Below are 23,473 nucleotides of genomic sequence, written 5' to 3'. Positions count from 1 at the left end.
TGATGGAGGAGTGAATAAGAGTATATGGAATAGAAACAGGAAGGGGCTGGGCGCTGGCGCTAAGGGTATGTTCAGAGTGCAATTTGATCAGCTGGGACCAATGACGCGGTCCAGAAGCCGGATGCAGGCGTTTGGTGATCCTATATAAGTTTCTTCCCATCAACTGCTTTTAACCCTGATGATGTTGGAAGTTCCCAACGAAAGCTAGGTTTTATTAAATATTTTTCTCGTTGATTCTCCTGGTGATCGTTATTTATTTATTTTGCAATATATCTATATCTATCTATCTATCTATCTATCTCAGTGGTTCTCAACCTGTGGGTCGGGACCCCATTTGGTGTCGAACGACCATTTCACGGGGGTCGCCAAACAACACAGTCTGCCATTTTTCCCCCCTTTTCCTTAGCTGTGCTACTCCCTTTTATTCTATTGACTTTTGAAAGCCAATAGAATAGACTCTCTTGAATAGAGTCTAATTCTATCGGCTTTCAAAAGCCAATAGGAATTGTCCAGGCTGTCTCTGCCCTGCTGAGCCCGCCAAAAGTCCCATTCTGCAAACGGTGCTGCACCAGTTGAGTAGTTTTCGACTTACGACTGGTTGAGTAGTCCTCGACTTACGACCGGTTGGGGGGTCACGGCATTAAAAAGGTTGAGACCCACTGGGATAGATAGATAGATAGATAGATAGATAGATAGATAGATAGATAGATAGATAGATAGATAGATAGATAGATAGATAGATAGATAGATAGATGTGCCTTTAAGACAGTTTTGACTGGACTAATCTCTGCAGTTTTCTTGGCAAGATTTCAAAAATGGTTTGCTATTGCCTCCTTCCTAAGGCTGAGAGAGAGTGATGGCCCAAGATCACCCAGCTGGTTTTGTGCCTGAGACAGGACTAGAATTGATGGTTTCTTGGTTTCTAGCCTGGTGCCTGAACCACTACACCAAAGTGACTCTTCAGATGTAGTTACACAAAATCTCACCACTACAACAGGTGAAAGCCAGCAATTGGGTTGATGGAAACCATCCTGAGACATTGTTAGTTGATTGCTCAGGGACGCAAGTCATACTCTGTAGATTTTGATTAGTCTCCTTCCTCCCCTCCCCCACCCTTGCAATCTAGACATTGGCTACTGTTCTTCTCTGCTACCTGCTACTCAAGTGTTGAGCACACCTTCAGAATATGCATCCTTGAGAGATTTCCACAAAATACGGAAGGCTATGGAATATACTATCAGTCCTTGGCGTTGAGATTTCCCCCCATTCATTTTAATGTTCCAAAAGTTGCTTAAGACCAAAAGTTTTCTGTCCATTGGAGAATAGGTTACTGTCACCATCTTAGCACATTTACATTTTCAAGTTCATTCCTTTGTTTTGCTTTTGTAGTTTGGTGGTATACTTGTACCTCTTCATTAGCATTAGAATATATTTTCTGGAACTATTGCTTTATTTTTTTTCATGGTAGATATTTTAGTTGAATGGTGGTGCACATGTATAGTTATAAACGACCACGAGGCTTTGCCGACATAGCAATATGCAAGCTGAATTGATGAATTAATCTTTTGGTCTTCCATACCTTGCTGCAGATTTTTGAATTTATTAGTTAGGACCAAAGAGCATCTGTTGGCTGATTTGCCTTTTTCTGGTGCATTTCTTCCTCCCATGACAGATTGTTGGACTGAGCACCAATGTGGATTTCTTATTGAATCTCTCAGCCCATCCAGATTTTGAGGCTGGGAAGGTTCACACCAATTTTATCCCTCAACACCACGGTGAGCTCTTTCCACCCAAACGATCAATTTCAAAAGTGACTTTGTGCCAGGCAGCTCTTGGGCTCATTTTGAAAGAGAAGCTGATGACTAATACCTTTAGACTCCAGACAGAAGGTAAGAAAGCTGCAGCTTTTCCTGTTTTATTGCTGAAAAATGTGCTTTACATATTACTTGCATACAGTGTATATCAGCGTTTCTCAATCTTGGCAACTGGGGACTTCAACTCATTCTTCCTGGGGAATTCTGGGAATTGAAATCCACGTATCTTAAAAGCTGCCCCAGTTGAGAAACATTCATGTGCTTTAAAAACTGCCGGTGTTTCTGTGCATCCTGTTTAATTATTTTTCATTTGATTATCTTGGGGTAGCTGCTAAACAAAACAGAACACATAACCTCATAAGCATACCATCAAATTGCAAGATTTGATTGTATGTTGACTTGCTGGGATTCAGAATCTGTTTTGCAAGCATTTGAGTGATTCATTAACAGATGTTCTGGTCCAGTGTTGATTCTCATCGATGGAGACTTTGAGCAATGTGCATAAAAAAGGTTCCCAGTTTCGTTGCATGGAAAATTCTAGTTTGAACAGTTGTCCACAAATAACAAATTTGTACTGAGACGTTCCTGTGTACATGGTCTCCATGCGTGCAGCGTTACGCAAAGTAATGTATCAAATTGCAAGCAGGTTTCGATATTGCTAGCATTGTCCAATTCAGCAGAAATATGTATTAAATATCTATCTTTTTCTGTATACATTTAATATTCTAGATAAGTTCTCTCCATTTGCATCCAGCAGTGGCAAGAGAATAAATATCCCTTACGTTAGAAACATCACTCTTCTGGATAATGAAAAAAGTAAGTGGATGAACTGTAAATAAATAATTGAAAATTACTTACAAAATGATAATGAAAGTTTCTTAACTGTACTATTGTGTAGCTGAAAAGGACAAAAAGATATAAAATGTGTGATTAGGTTGGATGTGAAGTAGCCTATTGTGCAAACTGGCTGGGATATTTTGGGAACTGAAGCCCACCAGTCTTAAAGTTGTTGAGATTGATTATGAGTTACTGGGTTTTGTATTGGGGTTTCATTTCTCTGCTATGAGTTGAGTGACCATATAATTTTATGAATGAATAAATGAATACAAAAATCAGCAAATGAAATAGGAGAGACAGTGGGTAATGAGAGAGACTGAGACTTCTTTACTGTTGATGTGTCAGGTTAACTATATATGCTTCGTGTTGGATTTATAATGTTCTCTAATTAATTGAATTAATTTAAATCTTTATTTTTACACCAGATGTGAATATTGCCATACAGTACAATCACAATGGATCTTATGACATGCGGGTAAACCTCTTCATAATAATGTATTTAACAACTTAAGCCCTGTGTTATTCGGCCCATTCAATCTACTGTATAAAAAATGTAACAGCACATATTTATTGGGCCCAGTCTCATTTCTGGACAGAATTAAGAGGGAAAAACAGTTCAGTGACTGTGAAATAATGTTACTATTTTGTGCTGTTTTTACTGAGTGTCATTATTGATTAATGTTGTCAGTTACCCAACTTGCTTGCAGAGAAAAATGGGAGTATGGGGGAAAAAAAGTCTCTCTCTCTCTCTCTCTCTCTCTTTTTTTTTTTTTTTTTTGCTTTCCAGTTTTTTTCTTCTTTCCCATGAAAGATATCCAGAGTTTATTCTATTTTTTCCTTCTCTGCCCTGTCTTGAAACCTTTTAAGCTTTACAACTGTGCATTTTTTGAGCAAGGAAGCTTATGATAAGTCCAAATATGCTGGCTTCCAAAGATAGTAGTATGAAGAGAGAAACATGTCGTCCTTGTTGATTTATAAAACTTAGCTTCTTCTTTTTTTTTTAAATACGTCACTGTTTCTCAAAGTTAATTTTGTACAAAGTTGTGGATAGGAAAAACATCGGAAGACTTATGACATAGTTTGAACAGATGGACATGTTTTTAACATAGAAAGCTGATTGACTCCATTGCAGCTGCCAAGATACATTAAAAAATAAATTGAGTGGGATTCTCCTAAAATACAAGTTATTTTTGATATTTTCTTGAGTTTCAGAAAAAAAGGGAAGAGAAAACAAGACTTGAGAAGGTTCTGATTTCTAAGAAACACGGATTTTTGTCCTTGTTTTTAAATTCTTTTCAGTTTTTTTTTCCCCTCAAAAACATTCCCTTAGAAAACTGTGTGATTTTTTCTCTCTCAGGTTGATTTTCCTCTGGAATGGTGTATAAACCCTTGTAAATCTATTTCAGATAGAAGATCAGCTTTTCCATGTTTCTGGCTGCCTGATGATGAATGATGGCATAGAATATATAAGATGTTCAGTGAATGGAGTTGTATCCCAGTGCAAATTAGTAGTCCTGGATACTGCCATCCACCTTTTCTCGTCGGTAATATGTTCTATTTTATTTGCACGGGGAATAAAATTAATAAAAAACTGTTAAAAAAGGAGCATTGACGTCTAACCTATTATTTCTGTAAATATTAGGGCAGGGCTTTTCAATCAGTGGTACAGGTGGTACATTGGCACCTGGCAGGTGGTATGCGATCATCCTAGAAAAGTGGTAGTGGGGGAGGGGAATGAGCTGAACTGATGGCAGCACCTCACTAGCCTGAGTGAGAGATGGCTGGAGCTGCAGGACTGTCAGGGCTCAGCGGAAGCGCCAGGATCAGCGCCAGGCTGCAGCTGGAGCTCGGCGCTGATCCTGGTGCTTCTGCTGAGCCCAGAAGAAGCACCGATCAACTGGAATGTTGCAGCATCTCCAGGGTCTTGTGATTTACATTCAGATGCTTGGCAACTGATTTATATTTATGACGGTCACAGTATCCCAGGGTCATGTGAAGTGACCAAAGCCTGCTGCAACCACCCAGCAGATGGGGGGAATAAAAACCAAACACCCCCCACCCTACCCCCGCTGCCAATCCTCAACGGAAATGCTCACAACAACGAAAACCTCAGACAGGAGGAAGAGCACCCGGGCGGGCAGGCAGGTGTCTTGCTCAGCTGTGGCTTGGGGGGCACTTTTTCAGTGCCATTGTAACTTTGAACAGTCACTATGCAAACTGTTGTAAGTTGAGGACTACCTGTACTTTATCACTTTTTTCCTTTTTTTTTTTTTTTGGTCATCAAGTTTTTAACACCTTGCTAGGCGACTGGTAGTACTCGGATGTTGCCATATCCTAAAAGCGGTACAATGGGTGAAAAGGTTGAAAAGCTCTGTATTAGGGAAAGGGAATCTCTGGCTGTGGCTAGTATGCAGGTTGTCAGGCTCAAAAAGATCAGGACCAAATGTTAACTTGCAATTCAGATTATTGCTCATGCCTGTACACAAGAATTTAATCAATTAATGGTCAGCTCTAAATCATGCTTGATAAGAGTCAACTGAATTCAAAGAGAGCGGGACTTGGATGGCTTGTGGATACATAATGACTCTAAGCTGATGACGCCCTTAATTCCACCCCCCGTTCTGCCTGCTCTTCGCCTACAGTCCTTTTTATACTTCCTGAAGCCACCTGAAATCTCAGTTCTAAATTTTAATGACAAATGTTTTAATATTAATTTTTTGACATTGTTTTACTTATCAGTTGTACAGGTAATCATCAGCTTGCAACAGCTGATTTAGAGACCGTTCAAAGTTACAACATCAGTGAAAAAGGAGGCTTATGACCATTTTTCACACTTACGATCATTGCAGCGTCTCCGTGGTAACATGATCAAAATCTGGATGCTTGGCAACTGGCTCATATTTAGGATGGTTGTCATGTCCTGGGATCATGTGATCCCCTTTTGTGACCTTTGGCGAGCAAAGTCAATGGGGAAGCCAGATTCACTTAACAACCGTGTTACTAACTTAACAACTGCAGTGATTCACTTAAAAACTGTGTCAGGAAAGATCGTAAAATGGGGCAAAAAAATCACTTAAGAACCGTCTCATTTAGCAACAAATGTTGGGCTCAATTGTGGTCATAAATCGAGGACTGTCTGTATTATATTGTATACCACCCAGAGCTCCTCTTTGAAAGAGATGGGAAGTTTAGAAATATGAATTATCAATAAATACATACATAAACCAGCAAAACTTAAATTTCCTCCACATCTTCTTTATGCATCATACCCAAAATATGTGTCCAGTTAGGGAGGGTGGCTTAGAGGCCATATTCAACCCCAGGGATTCCATTGTCAGAATTTGGCTGTAAAAATGGCAATTTAGATGGATAAATGTCTTTTTGGTCGAATTAAACTGTAAAATAAGTGCAGTCAGCCTCGGATGGCTTAGGGTACTCATCTTGTTTAAATACTTCCAAGCTACCTCTTTTGGTAAAAGAGCCAAAAATCTAATCTCTGGCTGTACTGTTGAAATAACTTCCACATTTCTTGCAACTTTTAGCAGACTGGATATAAAACTAGGCAAACTGGCCTGCTGCCCACCTCTTGATTCTTCTTTTATATTACTGTTTCCACCATTTGCAGATCAATAAACCTAAGCAGGCTTGGAAATAAGTTATTCTGAAGTTAGCACGTTGTCTTGGCAGTTTTTACATTACAGGTAGTCCTCAACATATGACTGCAGCTGAGCCCAATATTCATGTTGCTAAGTGAGACATTTGTTAATTGAGCTTTGCCCCATTTTACGTTAAGTGAATCATTGCAGTTGTTAAGTTAGAAACACAGTTGACTTTGCTTGTCAGAAACTTACCAAAGGGGATCACAAGACACCAGGACCCTGGAACTGTCATAAATATGAATCAGTTGCCGAGCATCTGAATTTTGATCACATGACCGTGGGGATGCGGCAGCTCTGGTTAGTGTGAAAAATGGTCATAGAGCCCTATTTTCAGTGCCACTGTAACTTGAAACCATCACTAAACCAACGGTTGTAAGTCAACTATCTGTATACAGTATCAGCAATTTTTATTTATATGAACAAAAGGAATACTATGACGGTCCTAGAATGCAATTGGAGATCAGTGGCTACTATTTTTATCCTAAGAAGTCACCCATTAAATTATTGTAAGATATTTTTTTTATGGTTGGTGGAATTATTTAGGCTTTTAAATAGTTGCAAATGGAAACTTCATATTACATGGTTGATTTTGTTTTCTCTAGGAAAGTCATGAGCAGATTGGTCTTCCGGTGCCAAAATATTTAACCAGCAAGAGTTCAGGTGGGGACCACATTGGGCCTGTCGCTCCCATGACAGGCACAGTAGAAAAGGTAATTCTGAGCATGACCCTTATGAAACATTTGTTAAAGGACATTTTTTTTTAAAAAAAATGAGTATGGAAGACATGAAAATGATTCAGAAAGGCTAGTATATCACCACTTATTTCAGGCTGTTTACCATTTCTTATCTCACTACCTGGATAGTTTTCAGATACGTGAAGTTCAATTCCCAGAATTTCCCCATCCAACATGGCTGCCGGTGAGCTTCTGGGAGTTGAAGACCATTCATTTGTAAGTGGCTCATATTGGGAAACACTGCATTCATTTGTAAGTGGCTCATATTGGGAAACACTGCATTCCTGACATTCATTTACCTGCTTTTGTTTTCTCCATTGTAATTTTGATTTTAAGTGAGTTTTTAATTAGATTTTTAAAGGGAGTTATGGTATTTTACTGAATTTTGGATTTCTTTTTGTTCATTATAATTATGTGAGCTGCTCAGAGTCACAAGCATGACGTGGGCGACTGTACAAATTGAATAAAAGAATGAAAAATATATTTAAGTTGACAATCGAACAGGCATTATCTTTAAATAGCTTGCTGGGGAAAAAAGCTCCAAAAATAAAAGCAACAGGTTTCCATTCTTCGGTTTTTGACCAGAGAATAATTTCGTTTTCTTTTGCTATCTGTGAGTCTAAAGAAAATGCAATCCTAATGAAGTTCGTTGGGGAGGAATGGAACACCCTAGTCCGTTCTCCTTTGCTTTTCCATTTTTAGGTGTTTGTGAAACCTGGAGATACAGTTCAAAAGGGAGACGCCCTTGTGGTGATGACAGCTATGAAAATGGAGGTATCTTTAGAAAATATGTTTTTGTACTGGCAAAGGAATCTCATGCTTATTGGGATCTGGTTTAATATCATTAGCATACCATCTAAAATGTTTAGATAAAATGTTTCAGAATGTTGCTCTGTTTTTCAGATAATTTGTTGATTGTAACTGTACTTACGTTGTCCAGAAGTGAATATTCCATTATGGCTCCATAAAAGATAGGATGGGATGGGATGGAATATGGAATGGATATGGAATGGAATAGAATATGGAATGGAATAAGAATAGAATGGAATGGAATGTGGAATATGGAATATAGAATATGGAATAGAATAGGATATGGAATGGAATGGAATAGAAGAGAAGAGAACACAACAGAACAGAACAGAATAGAATAGAATAGCAGAGTTGGAAGGTCTTCTACTCCAACCCCCTGCTTCTCTAGATTGCTTCTCCCCTTGATTAGTTTCCATCCATTGCTTCTTGTCCTGCCCTCGGGTGCTTTGGAGAAAAGCTTGACTCCCTCTTCTTTGTGGCAGTCCATGAGATATTGGAAACGTTGGATGATCTTTCAAAATATACTGTAGCTTTCTCCATAGGTTGGAGAAAAGTTCTACTACACTAGTGTTTCCCAACCTTAACCATTTTATGATGTGTGAACTTCAAGTCCCAGAATACCTGTCAACAATGCTGGTTGGTATATTCTGGGAGTTGAAGTCCACACCTCGTGAAATAGGCAATATTGGGAAACACTGCACTGTATCAAGTCAGGACAGGCTGCCCTTGACTTAGGACCACACTTGAGCCCCATTTTTTTGTCGCTAAGTGAAACATTCGTTAAGTGTCTTTTTCCTTTTTGCTCCATTTTAACGACCTTTCGTGCCACAGTTGTTAAGTGGATCACTGCACATGTTAAGTTAGTAACAGAGCTGTTAAGTGAATTTGGCTTCCCCATTGACTTTGCTTGTCAGAAGGATCACAAAAGGGGATCACATGACCCCGAGACACTGCAACCATCATAAATATGAACCAGCTGCCAAACGTCTGAATTTTGATCACGTGACCCACGGGGATGCTGCAGCAATCGTATGAAAAGCAGCCTTAAGTCCCTTTTTTTCAGTGCCATTGTAACTTTGAACGGTCACTGAACAAATGGTTATAAGCCGAGGAGTATCTGTATTTTTTCTTTTTGGTACTCTTCTGACATTTTCGGCTTACTGTCTTGTAAGCTAAAGACTACTTGTAGAAGAGAATTATGCCAGCTGTAGTCTAAGACATGACAAAATTGCATTGGAAATGAAATCATGTAGTCTCAAAACAAGCAGGGGATGAATTCCGTGTGAGTTTTCGACAGTCAGGACCTTCTTTGCCATTGGAGTGATAATATCCATCCATGTAGTCCTTGACATGACATCCGGCCCTCTCAATCCCTCGCAAATAGATGGGGAAGAAATGGAGGTAGTGACAGATTTTATCTTCCTGGGCTCCAAGATCACCGCAGATGGGGACTGCAGCCAAGAAATTAAAAGACGCTTGCTCCTGGGGAGGAAAACTATGGCAAATCTAGACAGCACACTAAAAAGCAGAGACATCACCCTGCCAACAAAAGTACGTATAGTCAAGGCCATGGTTTTCCTAGTTGCAATGTATGGCTGTGAAAGTTGGACCATAAGAAAGGCTGAGCACAAAAGAATTGAGGCCTTTGAACTATGGTGCTGGAGAAGACTCCTGCGAGTCCCCTGGACTGCAAGGCGTTCAAACTGGTCAGTCCTAGAGGAGATTCAACCCTGACTGCTCTTTAGAAGGCCAGATCCTGAAGTTAAAACTCAAGTACTTTGGCCACCTAATGAGAAGGAAGGACTCACTGGAGAAGAGCCTAATGCTGGGAAAGATGGAGGGCAATAGAAGAAGGAGACGACAGAGAACGACGTGGCTGGATGGAGTCACTGAAGCAGTAGGTGTGAACTTAAATGGACTCCAGAAGATGGTAGAGGACAGGAAGACCTGGAGGAACATTGTCCATGGGGTCGCAGTAGGTGTGAGCTTAAATGGACTCCAGGAGATGATAGAGGACAGGAAGGTCTGGAGGAAGGTTGTCCATGGGGTCGCAATGGGTTGGACGTGACTTCGCAACTAACAACAACCAAGTCCTTGGCTTATCATTGTACTTAAGCTTGGTAATCATGGTTGTAAGTCATGACGGTGATAAGATAGGTGACCATGTGACCAGACCCAATTTTACAACCTTTTTTTTTTTGCTGTGGTCATTAAGTGAATGCCACAGCTGTTAAGTAAACCCATTACTTGCTACGGACTGGTTTTTGTCAGAAACCAGTCGCAAATGCTGCAAAATCATGGTAAATCATGGTGACTTGACTGGTGTGCTGCAAACGGCCATAAATGACTGTGTGATAAATGATTTGTGTGATTGCATGACATGACTGCAGGGGAGGGCCAACCTCAATAATTTGAAACTGGGTTACAAATGGGGGTCCATTGTAGCTTTGAGTGGTCGCAAGTCAAGAAGTACTTACAGATGAGTGTTTCTCAACCTTGCCAACTTCAAGATGGGTAAGAATCTGAGAATTGGAGGACCTTAAAGTGGTTGAGGTGGAGGAACTCTGCTACGGATGATGTTCCAATATACATTGGGATGGCAGCCTCACAAAGCATGTCTTAATTTCAAATGAAAACTTCTCTTGAAAGCTTCACATTTTTATTAGAGAAAATAGCCGTCGGTTTAGCACAGGGATCTTCAAACTTGCCAGCTTTAAGACTTGTGGACTTCAGCTAACAGAATTCATCAGCCAGCGTGAGGTCCACGTCTTAAAGCTGGCAAATTTGGACACCCCTGGTTTAGGACGTGGATTCTGTTGGGTTCGATCCTGAAGTCATTTCAAATTTGGAATTAAGATGTATATAATGTGCCTTTGAAACTATGTGGACTAAACCAGTAGCATATCTTTTGTCTGCAGCATATCATCCGGGCTACCAACGCAGGGATAATAAAGAAAGTTCTTTATCAGGAAGGTTCCCAGGTCAAGAGAAACGCTCTGCTTGTTGAGTTAGCAGAGGAAGACTGATTCAGAATAATCCCCAGCGATTGGAGGTAAGGCATTTTGCCTCTCAGCTGTTCTTTTTCCCATTTCTCAAGAATCCATATTTATTTCTTATTTACTGACTAGATTGTTAATGTATCTTTTCTACAGGTAGTTCTGGACTTACAATCACAACTGAGCCCAAAATTTCCATTGCTAAGCGAAACAGTTGTTTTTATGACCTTTCTTGGCACTCTTGTTAAGTGAGCTACTGCAGTTGTTAATAACATGGTTGTAAAGTGAATCCCCGTTAACTTTGCTTGCCAGAAGGGTCACAAAAGGGAATCACATGACCCCGAGACACTGCAACCATCATAAATATGAACCAGTTGTCAAACATCCGAATTTTGATCACCTGAACCCATGGGGATGCTGCAACAGTCGTATGAAAAACAGTCTTAAGTCACTTTTTTCAGCGCCATTGTAACTTTGAACGGTCATTGAGCAAATGGTTATAAGTCGAGGACTATCTGTATTTTGTGTTTTTTGGTACTCTTCTGATGTTTTCTCAGTTTCAGGAAGAACTGCCTCCAAATTCTTTACTCATGAGAACGAAAGAGAAGAGTCCAAGGATTTACCTCAGCACAGCCATATTTGATGGTCCTCATTGTTTAAAACAATTGCTGGATTTCTTAGCAGCTGCTGATTCTCCATGAAAGCAAAAATGGTCTCCACTGAAAAATATTTTAAACCGCCACCTGAGAGGCTGCCTGTTACCGTAGAAACTGTGATGCCTGCCTGGGTACTTGAAAAGTTTGTGATTACATTTTCATTTAGCCAGCAGTGTAATCTGATAGTCCTGGACAAGCTGAATTCTCACATCTCCATTGGTATAATAATAGCTTGACCCAGGGAGGTCAGCGTGGATGAAAAAATTCTGGATTGAGTGCACTAAAGAACAGAAGACAAGAGAAGTAATATACCTTTCCAGCCTCCGTACTCAATCGAGGGATCAATGGTAGCCAGAAAAATAATAGAAAAAAACACTGTACGAACACTTTTTGTCCCTCGTCTTCCTTAGCATGTGTTGTCTCTTTGGAAAACAGCTGCAGTGACTACAGCTTCTGGTCTGATTCAATTGTTGCATTGTTTTAAAATATTTTGAGAGCTGTGGTTGGGAATGACAAAATTTTAATTTGTCATTCTCAACAGGCACGGTTTGTTCTGATCTCCTTTTGTCCCACGTTTGGTTGTCTGATTATGGAATTTCTAATACCAGATGTCCACATTTTATACAGTACATTTAAAAAGGCTAACTAATATGTGGTAATAATACAGCTCTCCCAAGTATTTTTCCTATAGTTTCATTGTCTTATTTTAATTTGTAGAATTCTTGAGTGGAAATAAGCATTTGCATATGAGTTCCTGCAACTTAGATTGGATGTATATTTGAATGTGGAAGCCATTTTTCCAATAATTTCAGCAGTTTGAACAAACAGATGAACTTTGGTTTGAGAACAATTCTGTGGGAAAAGAGGACTGTTGAAGTTAGAGGTACATTGACCTGGGCCTGATCTGTTTTTTCCTCTCCCCAACTCAGATCAGAGAAATGGCCTAAACAAACTATCACTTTCTGAGCTGCTTTTCTAACAACCCTAAAGCACTAACTGCATTTACAAGCTCAGTTCTATGATTTAGATTAATTAATAGAACTTCCCAACCAGCTTGTGCTGCTATATGAAACTAACTAGACCCTAATCAGTTTCACACAAAAGGCTTATTTTTGTCTCCTAAGTGCAACCAATGCTTGCCATTCCTTTTGATGTATGTTCCTCATTGACTACTTACTCTCTTACAATCCCTTCCTCTCCAATGAATGTAAATACAAATATCAATTCTCTTCTGGTTAATGATCACATCTTTCATGATCACATTATCATGAGCATTTCAAAGGACAAGAGCTTAGAGAAAGAGGACTATAGTATTTGCCCTTTTACCCAGTTATCTTGTGAGTTGAGTTAGAGTAGAGTATAGAATAGAGTAGAGTAGAATAGAAACTTTATTGTTACTTGAAATGTACTCTATCAGCATACATTAAAATGAAATTTTGTTGCATTCAGCTCTCAAAAAAATACCCCCCCACACACACATATATGACACAGAGAAACATCACAGTCTAATTTGGATGTATACATATACATGGCGGGAAAAAAAAGAATCCTGAAAATTTTCAAGATGGATAGTATAAGGAACAAAGCTATTGCAGAACCTAGTAGTTCTGCTATAAATACTTCGAAACCTCCTCCCAGAAGAGAGCAACAGAAACAGACCATAAAGTGAGTATGTGGGGTCTCTAACAATACTTCGAGCTCTAAGCACATAGTCCTTATAAGCAGTATCCTCTCTGTATGGACCTTCTGTCTGAGGCACTGCTACCACCAAACCAGACAGTGATGCAGTTTGTTAAAAGGCTGTCAGTCGTACCTCTGTAAAAATTTCCTGGAAACCTTCCATAACATTTGAGTTCCCCTGAGGTTGTATCTTTTTGATGCTGTAAAGCAGTGGTTCTCAACCTTTCTAATGCCGCGACCCCATAATACAGTTCCCCATGTTGTGGTGATCCCCAACCACTTGTACATCACCGGGTGCCAGGGGCATGGCCAAAGAAAAGGGGGGAAAAATGGCGGACAGCCTTGTTTGGCGACCTCCGTGAAATGGTCGTTCGACCCCAAATGGGGTCCCGACCCACAGGTTGAGAACCACTGCTGTAAAGCAAAGCAAAGCTGAAGTAAAACCTTAAGCACTGTGATGTTTATGTGATTTTTCACTTAGCAGCTGCTTCATTCAATGACCAGGTCATCAAAACCAATTATTGCTAAATGAGGACCAGCTGTATATGCATCATACCGAACACAGACTTTGCTCAACAAGGAATTATCCACTGAGGGAAGAGTATGAAATAGATGGGTAAAAAATAATGAGCTGTCTGTATACTTGACTGCTGACTTCAAAATCCACAGACTAAAAGACAATATGTTAATAAAAGTGCTCATCTTATTTTATTCCCAAACTCCTGGCTATTTGCACAACTTGTCCTATGAATTTTAATGACATTTAAATTTAGGTAGCCTAGTTTCTACAGGACATTTGTTTGTCCCTGGATGTTTTCCAGGAAGTATTGACCATGTTTTTGGAGACAAGTGCATCATCCTTAACTATTCGCAATCCAATCAGATCTAATACTGATTTAAAGCACTTATACTCTACCTATTAATCTCAAAGCGGGAAGAACCAATCACAGTATAATAAAAACCAAGATTGTTCCTGCCCTGAAGCATATAAGTCAGTTAAAACAACTTCCCAAATGATAAAACAGGAGACTATATCTGCATACATAATATAGGCTCCTGCTCCTCTCTGAATTACTTGAATATTTACGGACAAGAAATAAATGATGGAAACGTATCAAGGAGTGGAACAATTAATCAGTGGAACAACTTGCCTCCACAAGTTGAGGGTGCTCCATTGCTGGATGTTTATAAGAAGAGATTGGAAAGCCACTTGTCCAGAACGGTTTAGGGCAGGGGTAGGCAACCTTGGCTCTTTTTTGACTTGTGGACTTCAACTCCCAGAATTCCTGAGCCAGCATGGCTCAGCTTGGAAACCTCTCCCTTTCCCCTCAGCCTAGCTGGCTCAGGAATTCTGGGAGTTGAAGTCCACGAATCATAAAAGAGCCAAGGTTGCCTACCCCTGGTTTAGGGTCTCCTGCTTGAGCAGGGGGTTGGACTAGGTTGAACTAGAAGACCTCAAAGGTCCCTTCAGCTCTGTTGTTCTGTTATTTTTCTTGGGAGAAGCGTCCCAGTTCCCAGCAAGACATCCACCCATTATTTTTATTTTAATCCTTTCACCTAAGGATATCATTGATAAATATTCAGAGAGACTGTCTTGGAAATAAAAATGATGGCAATTTATTTTGTTATGTGTGGGTGTGTATAAATACACAGATACACAGGCATACATACCCTTTCTACAAGCAACCAAGAAGCTAAATAGAGTCAGGGTTCTTTTATTTATTTTTTTAAAAAGAAAATCAAACTGAGTTTGATCCCTGGTGACTTCATGGACAGTTACAATTTTTGAAAACAATATGGAAATAATTTGTCTTTTTAAGGATTTCCCCCAACTTTCCAATCTAGCACTTTGGGTAGAGGTAGTCCTCGACTTATGACCACTATGGACCCCACAATTTCTATTCCTCAGTGTACATTTATTGAGGGAGTTTTGCTCCATTTCTTGCCACTGTTGTTAAGTGAACGACTGCAGTTGTTAAGTTAGTGACACGGTTGTTAAGAGAATTTGGCTTCCCCATTGACTTTGTCAGAAGGTTGCAAAAGGGATCATGTGACACCGGGGTGCTGCAACCGTCATAAATATGAACCAGTTGTCAAACTTTGAATTTTGATCACGTGACCATGGAGATGCTGCAATGGTCATAAGTGAGAAAGATGGTCATAAGTCACCTGTCATGGTTCTGACTGATGAAACTCTTCAAAGAACTTCAAGGCATTGTTTATCTTAAAGAATCTTTATTTGAGTGGCATGGCATCTGCACGTATATAGTCAAAACCAAAATCTGGATTCCCCTCCCCTGAACACACAGTATCAAAGCATAATTCCCTCCTCTAATTTACGGTCATAAATCACATTCTCCAATTAATTTGAAATGCAGACTTTCCCTCCAGATCTCCAACCCGCCACTTCTTATCATCTCTTATTTCAAACAAGCTTGAATCACACACTACTACCATCTTGTTATGTCTAACTAATTCCCATACACATTCTTCCTCCTCCTCCCCCCCCCCACAGTATCATCTAATTCTAACTCTAAGAGTAATACACAAGTTAAGGAAAATGGCTGCATCTCCATATGTTGTCAAAGCAAGAACATTCGATGTTAGCAGCGTTGACATCACCTTTTTTTCAGTGCCATTGTAACTTCAGTCACTAAATGGACTGTTGAAAGTTGAGGACTGCCCTGTATTTCCTGTTGGATTTCCCCTCACAATTTAACCTGGTTTATCGTTTTTCCGTTTTAGCTGAAGTCATTGGATACTCAGAGACTCTTCTGAAGAAACTAGGGATTGTAAGAAATAAACAAAAACAGCTCTCGCAACATTCGTCAGGAAGTGACGAGAATAATTACGCAGCCATGCCCAGAGGCAACCAAGATGATTACAACTCAGGAACACAAATGTGATGAAATTGAGGATGCGTGTCCTCACCAAATGACTTGTGGCTTTCTAAAAACCTCTGCTCCCGGTGACTGACCCGATGACATGGTTCCGAAAGAAAGCAGATTTTCAAAGAACTTTGAGGCTTTTTCCTCTAAAAGAATCTTTTATTATTCTGCATAGCTTCGGCACTAACAAAGTTAAGCCAGAAACTGAATCCTCCCTCTCCCAAACATCTGTAACAAAGCATAACTCACTCCTTCATTTTACAGTCATCAATCACATTCTCCAATTAATGTGAAGCGTGAGGTGCCCCTCCCGTTGCAGCTGAGCTGACCTTGGCCACACTGTGCCCAGACATTGTTATGGTTAACTTGCATACTTTCCCATCCCTTAACTACTACTATCTGCCTTAACTCTAGAAATGCTATACGGCTAAATCAAACAGGTTTGCTTCTTCATATATGGCAAGCAAGAACATCCGATGTTAGCAGTCTTGACACCCAGATTGGATCCTGCAATAAGAATACTAAATATGAAGTATAAAATCTAAAATACAGGTAGTCCTCGACTTATGGCCCCAATTGAGCCCAGAATTTGCGTTGCTAAGTGAGAAATTTGTTAAGTGAGTTTTGTCCCATTTTCTTGCCACAGTTGTTAAGTAAATCATTGCAGTTGTTAAGTTAGTAACCCGGTTGCTAAGCAAATCTGGCTTCCCCATTGACTTTGCTTGTCAGAAGGTCACGAAAGGGGATCACGTGACCCCGGGATGCTGCAACCGTCATAAATATGAACCCAGTTGTCAAACATCTGAATTTTGATCACTTGACCTTGGGGATGCTGCAATGGTCATAAGTGAGAAAGATGGTCATAAGTCACCTTTTTTTCAGTGCCATTGTAACTTCAAATGGTCACTAAGCGATTTGCTGTAAGTTGAGGACTACCTGTATTATAAATGTATTCCTAGATTACAGATATAAATTTTTGCTTCATTTGTCACAGCCAAGAAATCATAGGCTGTGTTTTAGCACTCTGACACTAAATGTTGGATAGTTTGTTTTTCAGTCATAATTTGGTGATATTTCATCCCACTTATAGAGGCTTTTCCAAATGCAAACAAATGTATCTATCACACTATTCCATTTCAGAATAAGAAATATTATGCAAAGTTGAGAAAAGGGATAAGAAACAAAGGCCGGAAGTAAAAAAAAAAAAAAAAGGGGACAAACTTGGTTTGATATTCATCATACTGCTCCGTAGATTTCCATCCTTGCAAACTGCCACGTCCATAGAGACTTGGATGCTGCATTTGATTTGCAAGATGGCATCTGTCAATCTAAAAAAAATGGACCTTGCAACTGTGGGAATAATGCTAGGAAGATGGTGATGATGGTTAGCACAAATGCCAGGTTTTGCCCATGCTATAAGAAGAGTTGAATACATCAGAAGAAACATAAAAGGGGGGGGGAAGGATCGTTAAGAAGGGTGTGTGCAAAATTAAAAGAGCTGTTGTGAATGATTGGATGCTGAAGGAATGGGGAAGAAATGCTTGGCTTACTGAATCACAGAACTATGAGCAGCCAGGAAAGGCAGATTAAGAATCACTTGGCTGGATCTCTTCCGGACTATATGGCCCTGTTATGTCATAAGTGTCCTTAAACATTGTTTTCCAGAACCATAAGCTTGGAAGGGCCACTGTGGTTATCGTGTCCATGTGGCTCAATGCAGGAATCGAACTGGATGCATTTCAGATAGAACGGTCTCCTGGCTCTACCCAAATGCCAGCAGGGAAGAAGACTTCAATGCCGGATTACATATTAAGTAAGCCACAGATTCCTGGGTTCACACACTAAGCCACCAAAAAACAGAAAACATCTGGTGTGAGAATTCGATCATATCTTTATTCCTATATTCCATGCAGGCTGTGTGATATGTATAAACCCAATCAGTCGAATGGTTTGCCTTCAGAAGTTATGGGACCTCCATCACAGGAAGTTTTTAAGAGCTACTTATCCAAAATGGTGTAGGACAGTGGTGGCGAACCTATGGCACGCGTGCCAGAGGCGGCACTCAAAGCCGCTTCTGTGGGCACGCGCACTATAGCCCCAGCCCCGCCTCCCCAGTGGCCCCCTCCTCCCCAGCAGCCCACCTGGAGGAGAGTCTCCCCCGGGCATGGCCCACACGGAGCAGTGCAGCCAAGGACATAGACAGGCAGCAGGGACAAGACTTCACCCTCGCGCCCCATACTGTGCAGATGATGCTGCGGGGTGCGGGCGGAGAGCGTGGCTGCCATGGCGCTACAGGACTGCCTGGGCCAGGGGTAGGCAACCTTGGCTCTTTTATGACTTGTGGACTTCAACTCCCAGAATTCCTGAGCCAGCAAGGCTCAGCTTGGGGACCTCTCCCTTTCCCCTCAGCATGGCTGGCTCAGGAATTCTGGGAGTTGAAGTCCACGAGTCATAAAAGAGCCAAGGTTGCCTACCCCTGGCCTGGGCAATCTGCTGCGGCAGGCTATGGAGGCGGTGTGTGGCCCTTTGGGTGGGCGGGGCAGGGTGTGGGCAGGGGCGGAGCAGGCAGGGCAGGAGGCGGAGTGGAGGTGGGGGGCGGTTTTTGGGCACTCAATCTCTACAAGGTTTGCCATCACTGGTGTAGGATCTTCTGTTTGAGCAGGGGGTTGGACTAGAAGACCTTCAAGGTCCCTTCCAACTCTTATTTTTCTGTTATAGGTATATATTGTACTTGACATGTTTTTGTGATATTCACGTAACTAAGTTGTTGATTAATAAAGCTTTGCAAAACCTGCCTGTGCTCTTCAATTTCTAGGGTAGGCAAAAAAAAATTTGACAAAAGATTTTATCACTAAGGTCAGGCAAAAAAGGAACAAGAGCTGCACAAAGGAGTGAAGGCGCAGAAAGTTGTCGGTGTGATACCGCATTTGATTCCTAATTCTATTTGGGGAGCCTAAGGGGTAAAGACAAGAGGAAATACAAGTGGTCCTCACTCCTAACAGCCACTTGTTCAGCAACTGTTCAAAGTAGCACTGAACCACCAGACTAATTATTGTCCTTGTGGTTGCAGCTGGTGAAGCATCAACCACAATCTGCAATCACATGATCATGATTAGGCTTTTGACAACCAGTTTGCAATTACAGCACTCCTTAGATCAGTGGTGGCGAACCTATGGCACGGGTGCCAGAGGCGGCACTCAAGCCCTCTCTGTGGGCACGCACGCTGTTGCCCCAGTCCTAGGCCTTCAGCTGGGTTTTATAAAACCTTTTCGCTTTAGGCCTCCGCCGCTGTGTGGGAAAAAAAAAAAGGTTCAGTCAATTTCAACTTCTCGTGGGAAAAAAATAGATCTTGCAAAGTTGGAATTGATTGATTGAACTTTTTAGTCCCACCCAGTCTGCCGTTACCACCGCAGCCACACCCAGCCAATGGGCCACACCCATCCGGCACTCGACGATGCATAAGTGGGTTTTGGACTGCAGTTTGGGCACTCGGTCTCTAAAAGGTTCGCCATCACTGCCTTAGATGAATCCCATGCAATCATTAGGTGCAATGTCCCAGGATCCCCATTTGTGACCTTCATGCCTATCTTCCCACAAGCAGTTAATGGGGAAGCCGGCAGGAGTTGCACGTGGTGATCATGTGACATTGTATCTTAACAACTGTGTGAGATTCAGTTAACAAACACAACTAGTACTGCTGCAATTTCCACCGTAAGTCAGTGCAGGCAGGTAAATGTGCTTTATGGCCGTTTATGCTTAGAATGGAGCAGTTGGTTCTAATTACAATTGTTAAGTGAGGAGCTCTATAATGCAATTCCTACTCATGTTTCTTTACTTGATACCCTTCCTTTCTCTCTGCCTTATTGAAATGTGCATCCACACCCCACAGGCGCCCAAATTTTAGTCAACAGGGGATTGCTTTTCTGAATAGAACAATCTTCTCCAACCTAGGGCAAGTCAGACATGTTGGACTTAATCAGCTTAGGACGAGAGTTGAAGCATAACAAAGGTTTGTAAAAGCTACATCAGCATTGCTCAACCTAGGCAATTTCCAGATGTATGGACTTCAGCTCCCAGAAATATAAACAATGGCCATGCTAGTTGGGGAATTATGGGAACTGAATCCCTTGCATCTTGCAGGTTGCCCATTTGGAACTCACTGGAATCTACCGCTTCCAGGGGAATACTTTTCTTCTTTATTTGCAGGAAACAAAAACCTGATAGAATCTCGACACTTACCATTTAATGCTTCAAACCAAAATACTGTGTTTGTCACTGAATTTAAATCCTAGACTGGGAGACAGGGATAACAAAGAATAGAGATTATCCTATTGTTCCATTACAAACCTGAGAGATACTGTACATTAAATGAGATATGTGTAATTATCCCAAGGCTAATAAGAAAATGAGACTGATGACAGCATTTGGAACTTAGTGTCCTTGAGTGTCATACTCATTCACTAGTACAGTGTGCCTCAGTCTCAGCAACTTTAAGGTGCGGCTTCAATTCCCAAAATGCTGGATGGGGAATTCTGGGAGTTGAAGTCCACCTAGTTCAGTGGTTCTCAAACTTTTTAATGCCGCGACCCCAACCAGTCGTAAGTCGAGGACTACCCAACTGGTTGGAAGTCAAGGACTACCCAACCGGTCGTAAGTCGAGGACTTTCCCTGCCCGGGAGCGCCGCGCATGCGTGGTGCTGCCCCCTGCGCCGGTTGAGGTGTAGCTGGCAAGGGGCAGCGACGGCACAGGGCGACCACCGGCTGGGCCACCAGCTGGCCCAGCCCAAGGGAGGTAAGGCACCCACCGGGCCCCACGCGTGCCAGCAACCCTCCCTGCGCCCGCTGGTCTCCCACCTCCCACCCCTGGCCCTCTTTTACTTACATTTTTAGTAGTTGCTCAGCAGGGAGGGATGGAAACTTCCAGACAGTTCGCCTTCGCTGCAGACAACTTGCAGCACCATTTGCAGAATGGGACTTTTGGTGGGCTCAGCAGGGCAGAGACAGCCTGGACAATTCCTATTGGCTTTTGAAAGCCAATAGAATTAGACTCTATTCAAGAAAGTCTATTCTATTGGCTTTCAAAAGCCAATAGAATAAAAGGGAGTAGCACAGCTAAGGAAAAGAGGAAAAAAATGGTGGACTGCGTTGTTTGGCGACCCCCGTGAAATGGTCGTTCGACCCCAAATGGGGTCCCGACCCACAGGTTGAGAACCACTGACTTAGTTTAAACTTGATGAGGTTAAGGAACATTAATGCACTCTTTTTCTGCCCTCCCAAACCAGGAGGATCTGTAGCTAGCAAATCGCAATCCGACGACTGCAGGACACCACAACTGGTCACAATTGGAAGCCAGTTGCCAAGTGCACATGACTGTGGAATCACATGACTGTGGAGGATATTTGACAGTTGTGTCAGTACAGGTCATAATTGACTTTTTCCAAGGTCATGATAACTTTGAACCACTGTTAAACAAACGGTTATAAGTTGAGGACCACCTGCATAGTGAGAAGGGGGTTCTTTGCTATTGTTATGTTAATGAAAATTACAACATCTTGCCATACAGCAAAAAAAGGTCATTTATCTTACCATCTTAAGGATGAGGATCTAATAGTGAAGGGATAATGGAATGTGTACTGTTGCAGGTAGTTCTCTTACAATCGTATGAAGTGACCACAGCACTGAAAAAAAAGTGACTTATAACCATTTTTCACACTTACGACCATTGCAGCATCCCCATGGTCACGTGATCAAAATTTGAATGCTTAGCAACTTGCTCATATTTATGACGGTTGCAATGTCCTGGGGTCTTGCAATCACCTTTTGCAACTTTCTGATTGGCAAAGTCAATGGGGAGGCCAGATTGACTTAACAACCACGTTACTAATTTAACAACGGCAGTGATTCACTTAACAACTGCAAAAAGGGTTGTAAAATGGGGGGAAACTCACTTAAACAATTGTCTCACTCAGCAACAGAAATTTTGGGCTCAATTGTGTTTGTACGTCAAGGACTAGTTATATACATCTACACAGAGTTCTCGGACTCCCTCAAGCAGGGGTCCCTGTGCCCCTTTTCTCTACATAACTGGAGAAGGGGGTCTTGCTCCAGTGGTGGGATCCAACAACTTCCAAAGTCCTTTCTGGGCCTGGGCAACAAAAAATTAGCTACCGGTTCTGTCAAAGTGGTGCGAACCGGCTGAATCCCACCACTGTCTTGCTCTGAAGGCTTCCACCCACACTTTCATTTTTGCTGGGTTTCATTCAGAAGAAAGTGAAACAACTTTCTGCTTTTCTTCCTTTTCTTCTCTGTAGTGCAGTGGTTCTCAACCTTTTTATACAGCGACCCCGGTCATAAGGACGTGCCGGGCATGCACGTCGTGCATGCGCAGTGCCGCCCCCATGCACGCTGCAGTGCGCATGCGTGGCGCCGCCCATGTGCGGCGTGATGTGTATGCGCGTCACCACCCCTATGCGCGGCGGCACCCCCTGAGGGAAAAAATGGCAGGTCGCGTTGTTTGGCGACCCCCGTAAAATGGTCGTTCGACCCCAAATGGGGTCGCGACCCACAGGTTGAGAAACCCTGCTGTAGTGTCAGAGCTGTAAGGCACGTTAGATTACTTCCCCATCAGAATGAGCCTACCGTTTTCAAAAAAGATACGAGCCACTTAGTATGCAGATTAAGATTAAAGAACCAGTTTAGTAATAAAAACACAATGGGAAAGAAAAATAAAGGAAGTCAATGATTTCTACCAGTAGCACACTCTACCCATACATATATGGGTCAAATACAGCAGTGCACATGAAGAACAGCCTAGTACAGTGGTGGCGAAGCTATGGCACGGGTGCCAGAGGTGGCACTCAGAGCCCTCTCTGTAGGCATGCGCGCCGTCGCCCCAGTCCTAGGCTTTCAGCTTGGTTTTATAAAACATTTTTGCTTTAGGCCTCCGCCGCTGTGTGCAAAAAAAAAAAAAAAGGTTCAATCAGTCAATTTCAACTTCTCACGGGAAAAAAAAAGATCTTGCAAAGTTGGGATTGACTGAACTTTTTAGTCCCACCCAGTCTGCCATTACCACTGCAGCCACACCCACCCAATGGGCCATGCCCACCCATTGGGCCATGCCCACCCATTGGGCCACACCCACCCAATGGGCCACACCCGCCCGGCACCCGACAATGCATAAGTGGGTTTTGGGTTGCAGTTTGGGCACTCAGTCTCTAAAAGGTTTGCCATCACTGGCCTAGTATCTAGTTCTGGATTTCCATAGGTCTTTCTTATGCTTTTGTTCTCTAAGGACCTCTTCCCACTTTTAAAAATTATGGAGGACCTCTAAAGAATTATTTTTTGTTGATAATTATTGTATTAAAAATTAAAACAGATGCATTCGCTGCCACGACCACTT

General features: G+C 41.8%; 1 protein-coding gene across 2 annotated transcripts in view; it reads left to right on the top strand.

Annotated features, from left to right (window-relative positions):
- MCCC1 (methylcrotonoyl-CoA carboxylase 1) overlaps positions 1-12,196 on the top strand; it is a 28,894-nt gene extending 16,698 nt beyond the window's left edge. The window contains exons 13-20 of one of the 2 annotated variants that reach the window (XM_039321836.1): positions 1,673-1,889; positions 2,544-2,630; positions 3,077-3,126; positions 4,058-4,195; positions 6,913-7,020; positions 7,747-7,818; positions 10,773-10,906; positions 11,408-12,196. In XM_039321836.1, the coding sequence (XP_039177770.1) occupies positions 1,673-1,889; positions 2,544-2,630; positions 3,077-3,126; positions 4,058-4,195; positions 6,913-7,020; positions 7,747-7,818; positions 10,773-10,880 (780 nt within the window). In that variant the 3' untranslated portion in view covers positions 10,881-10,906; positions 11,408-12,196. Of the gene's footprint in view, positions 1-1,672; positions 1,890-2,543; positions 2,631-3,076; positions 3,127-4,057; positions 4,196-6,912; positions 7,021-7,746; positions 7,819-10,772; positions 10,907-11,006; positions 11,070-11,407 lie in introns of those variants that run through there. The other variant, XM_039321837.1, reaches the window with a different exon arrangement.
- Positions 12,197-23,473: the final 11,277 nt, after the last annotated feature.

Source organism: Crotalus tigris, unplaced genomic scaffold, assembly GCF_016545835.1.
Source record: "Crotalus tigris isolate CLP2741 ecotype Arizona unplaced genomic scaffold, ASM1654583v1 scf7180000023829.5930981, whole genome shotgun sequence".
NCBI lineage: Eukaryota > Metazoa > Chordata > Lepidosauria > Squamata > Viperidae > Crotalus > Crotalus tigris.
The sequence above is the reverse complement of the archived record's forward strand: the minus strand, read 5'-3'. Positions and strand labels throughout refer to the sequence as shown.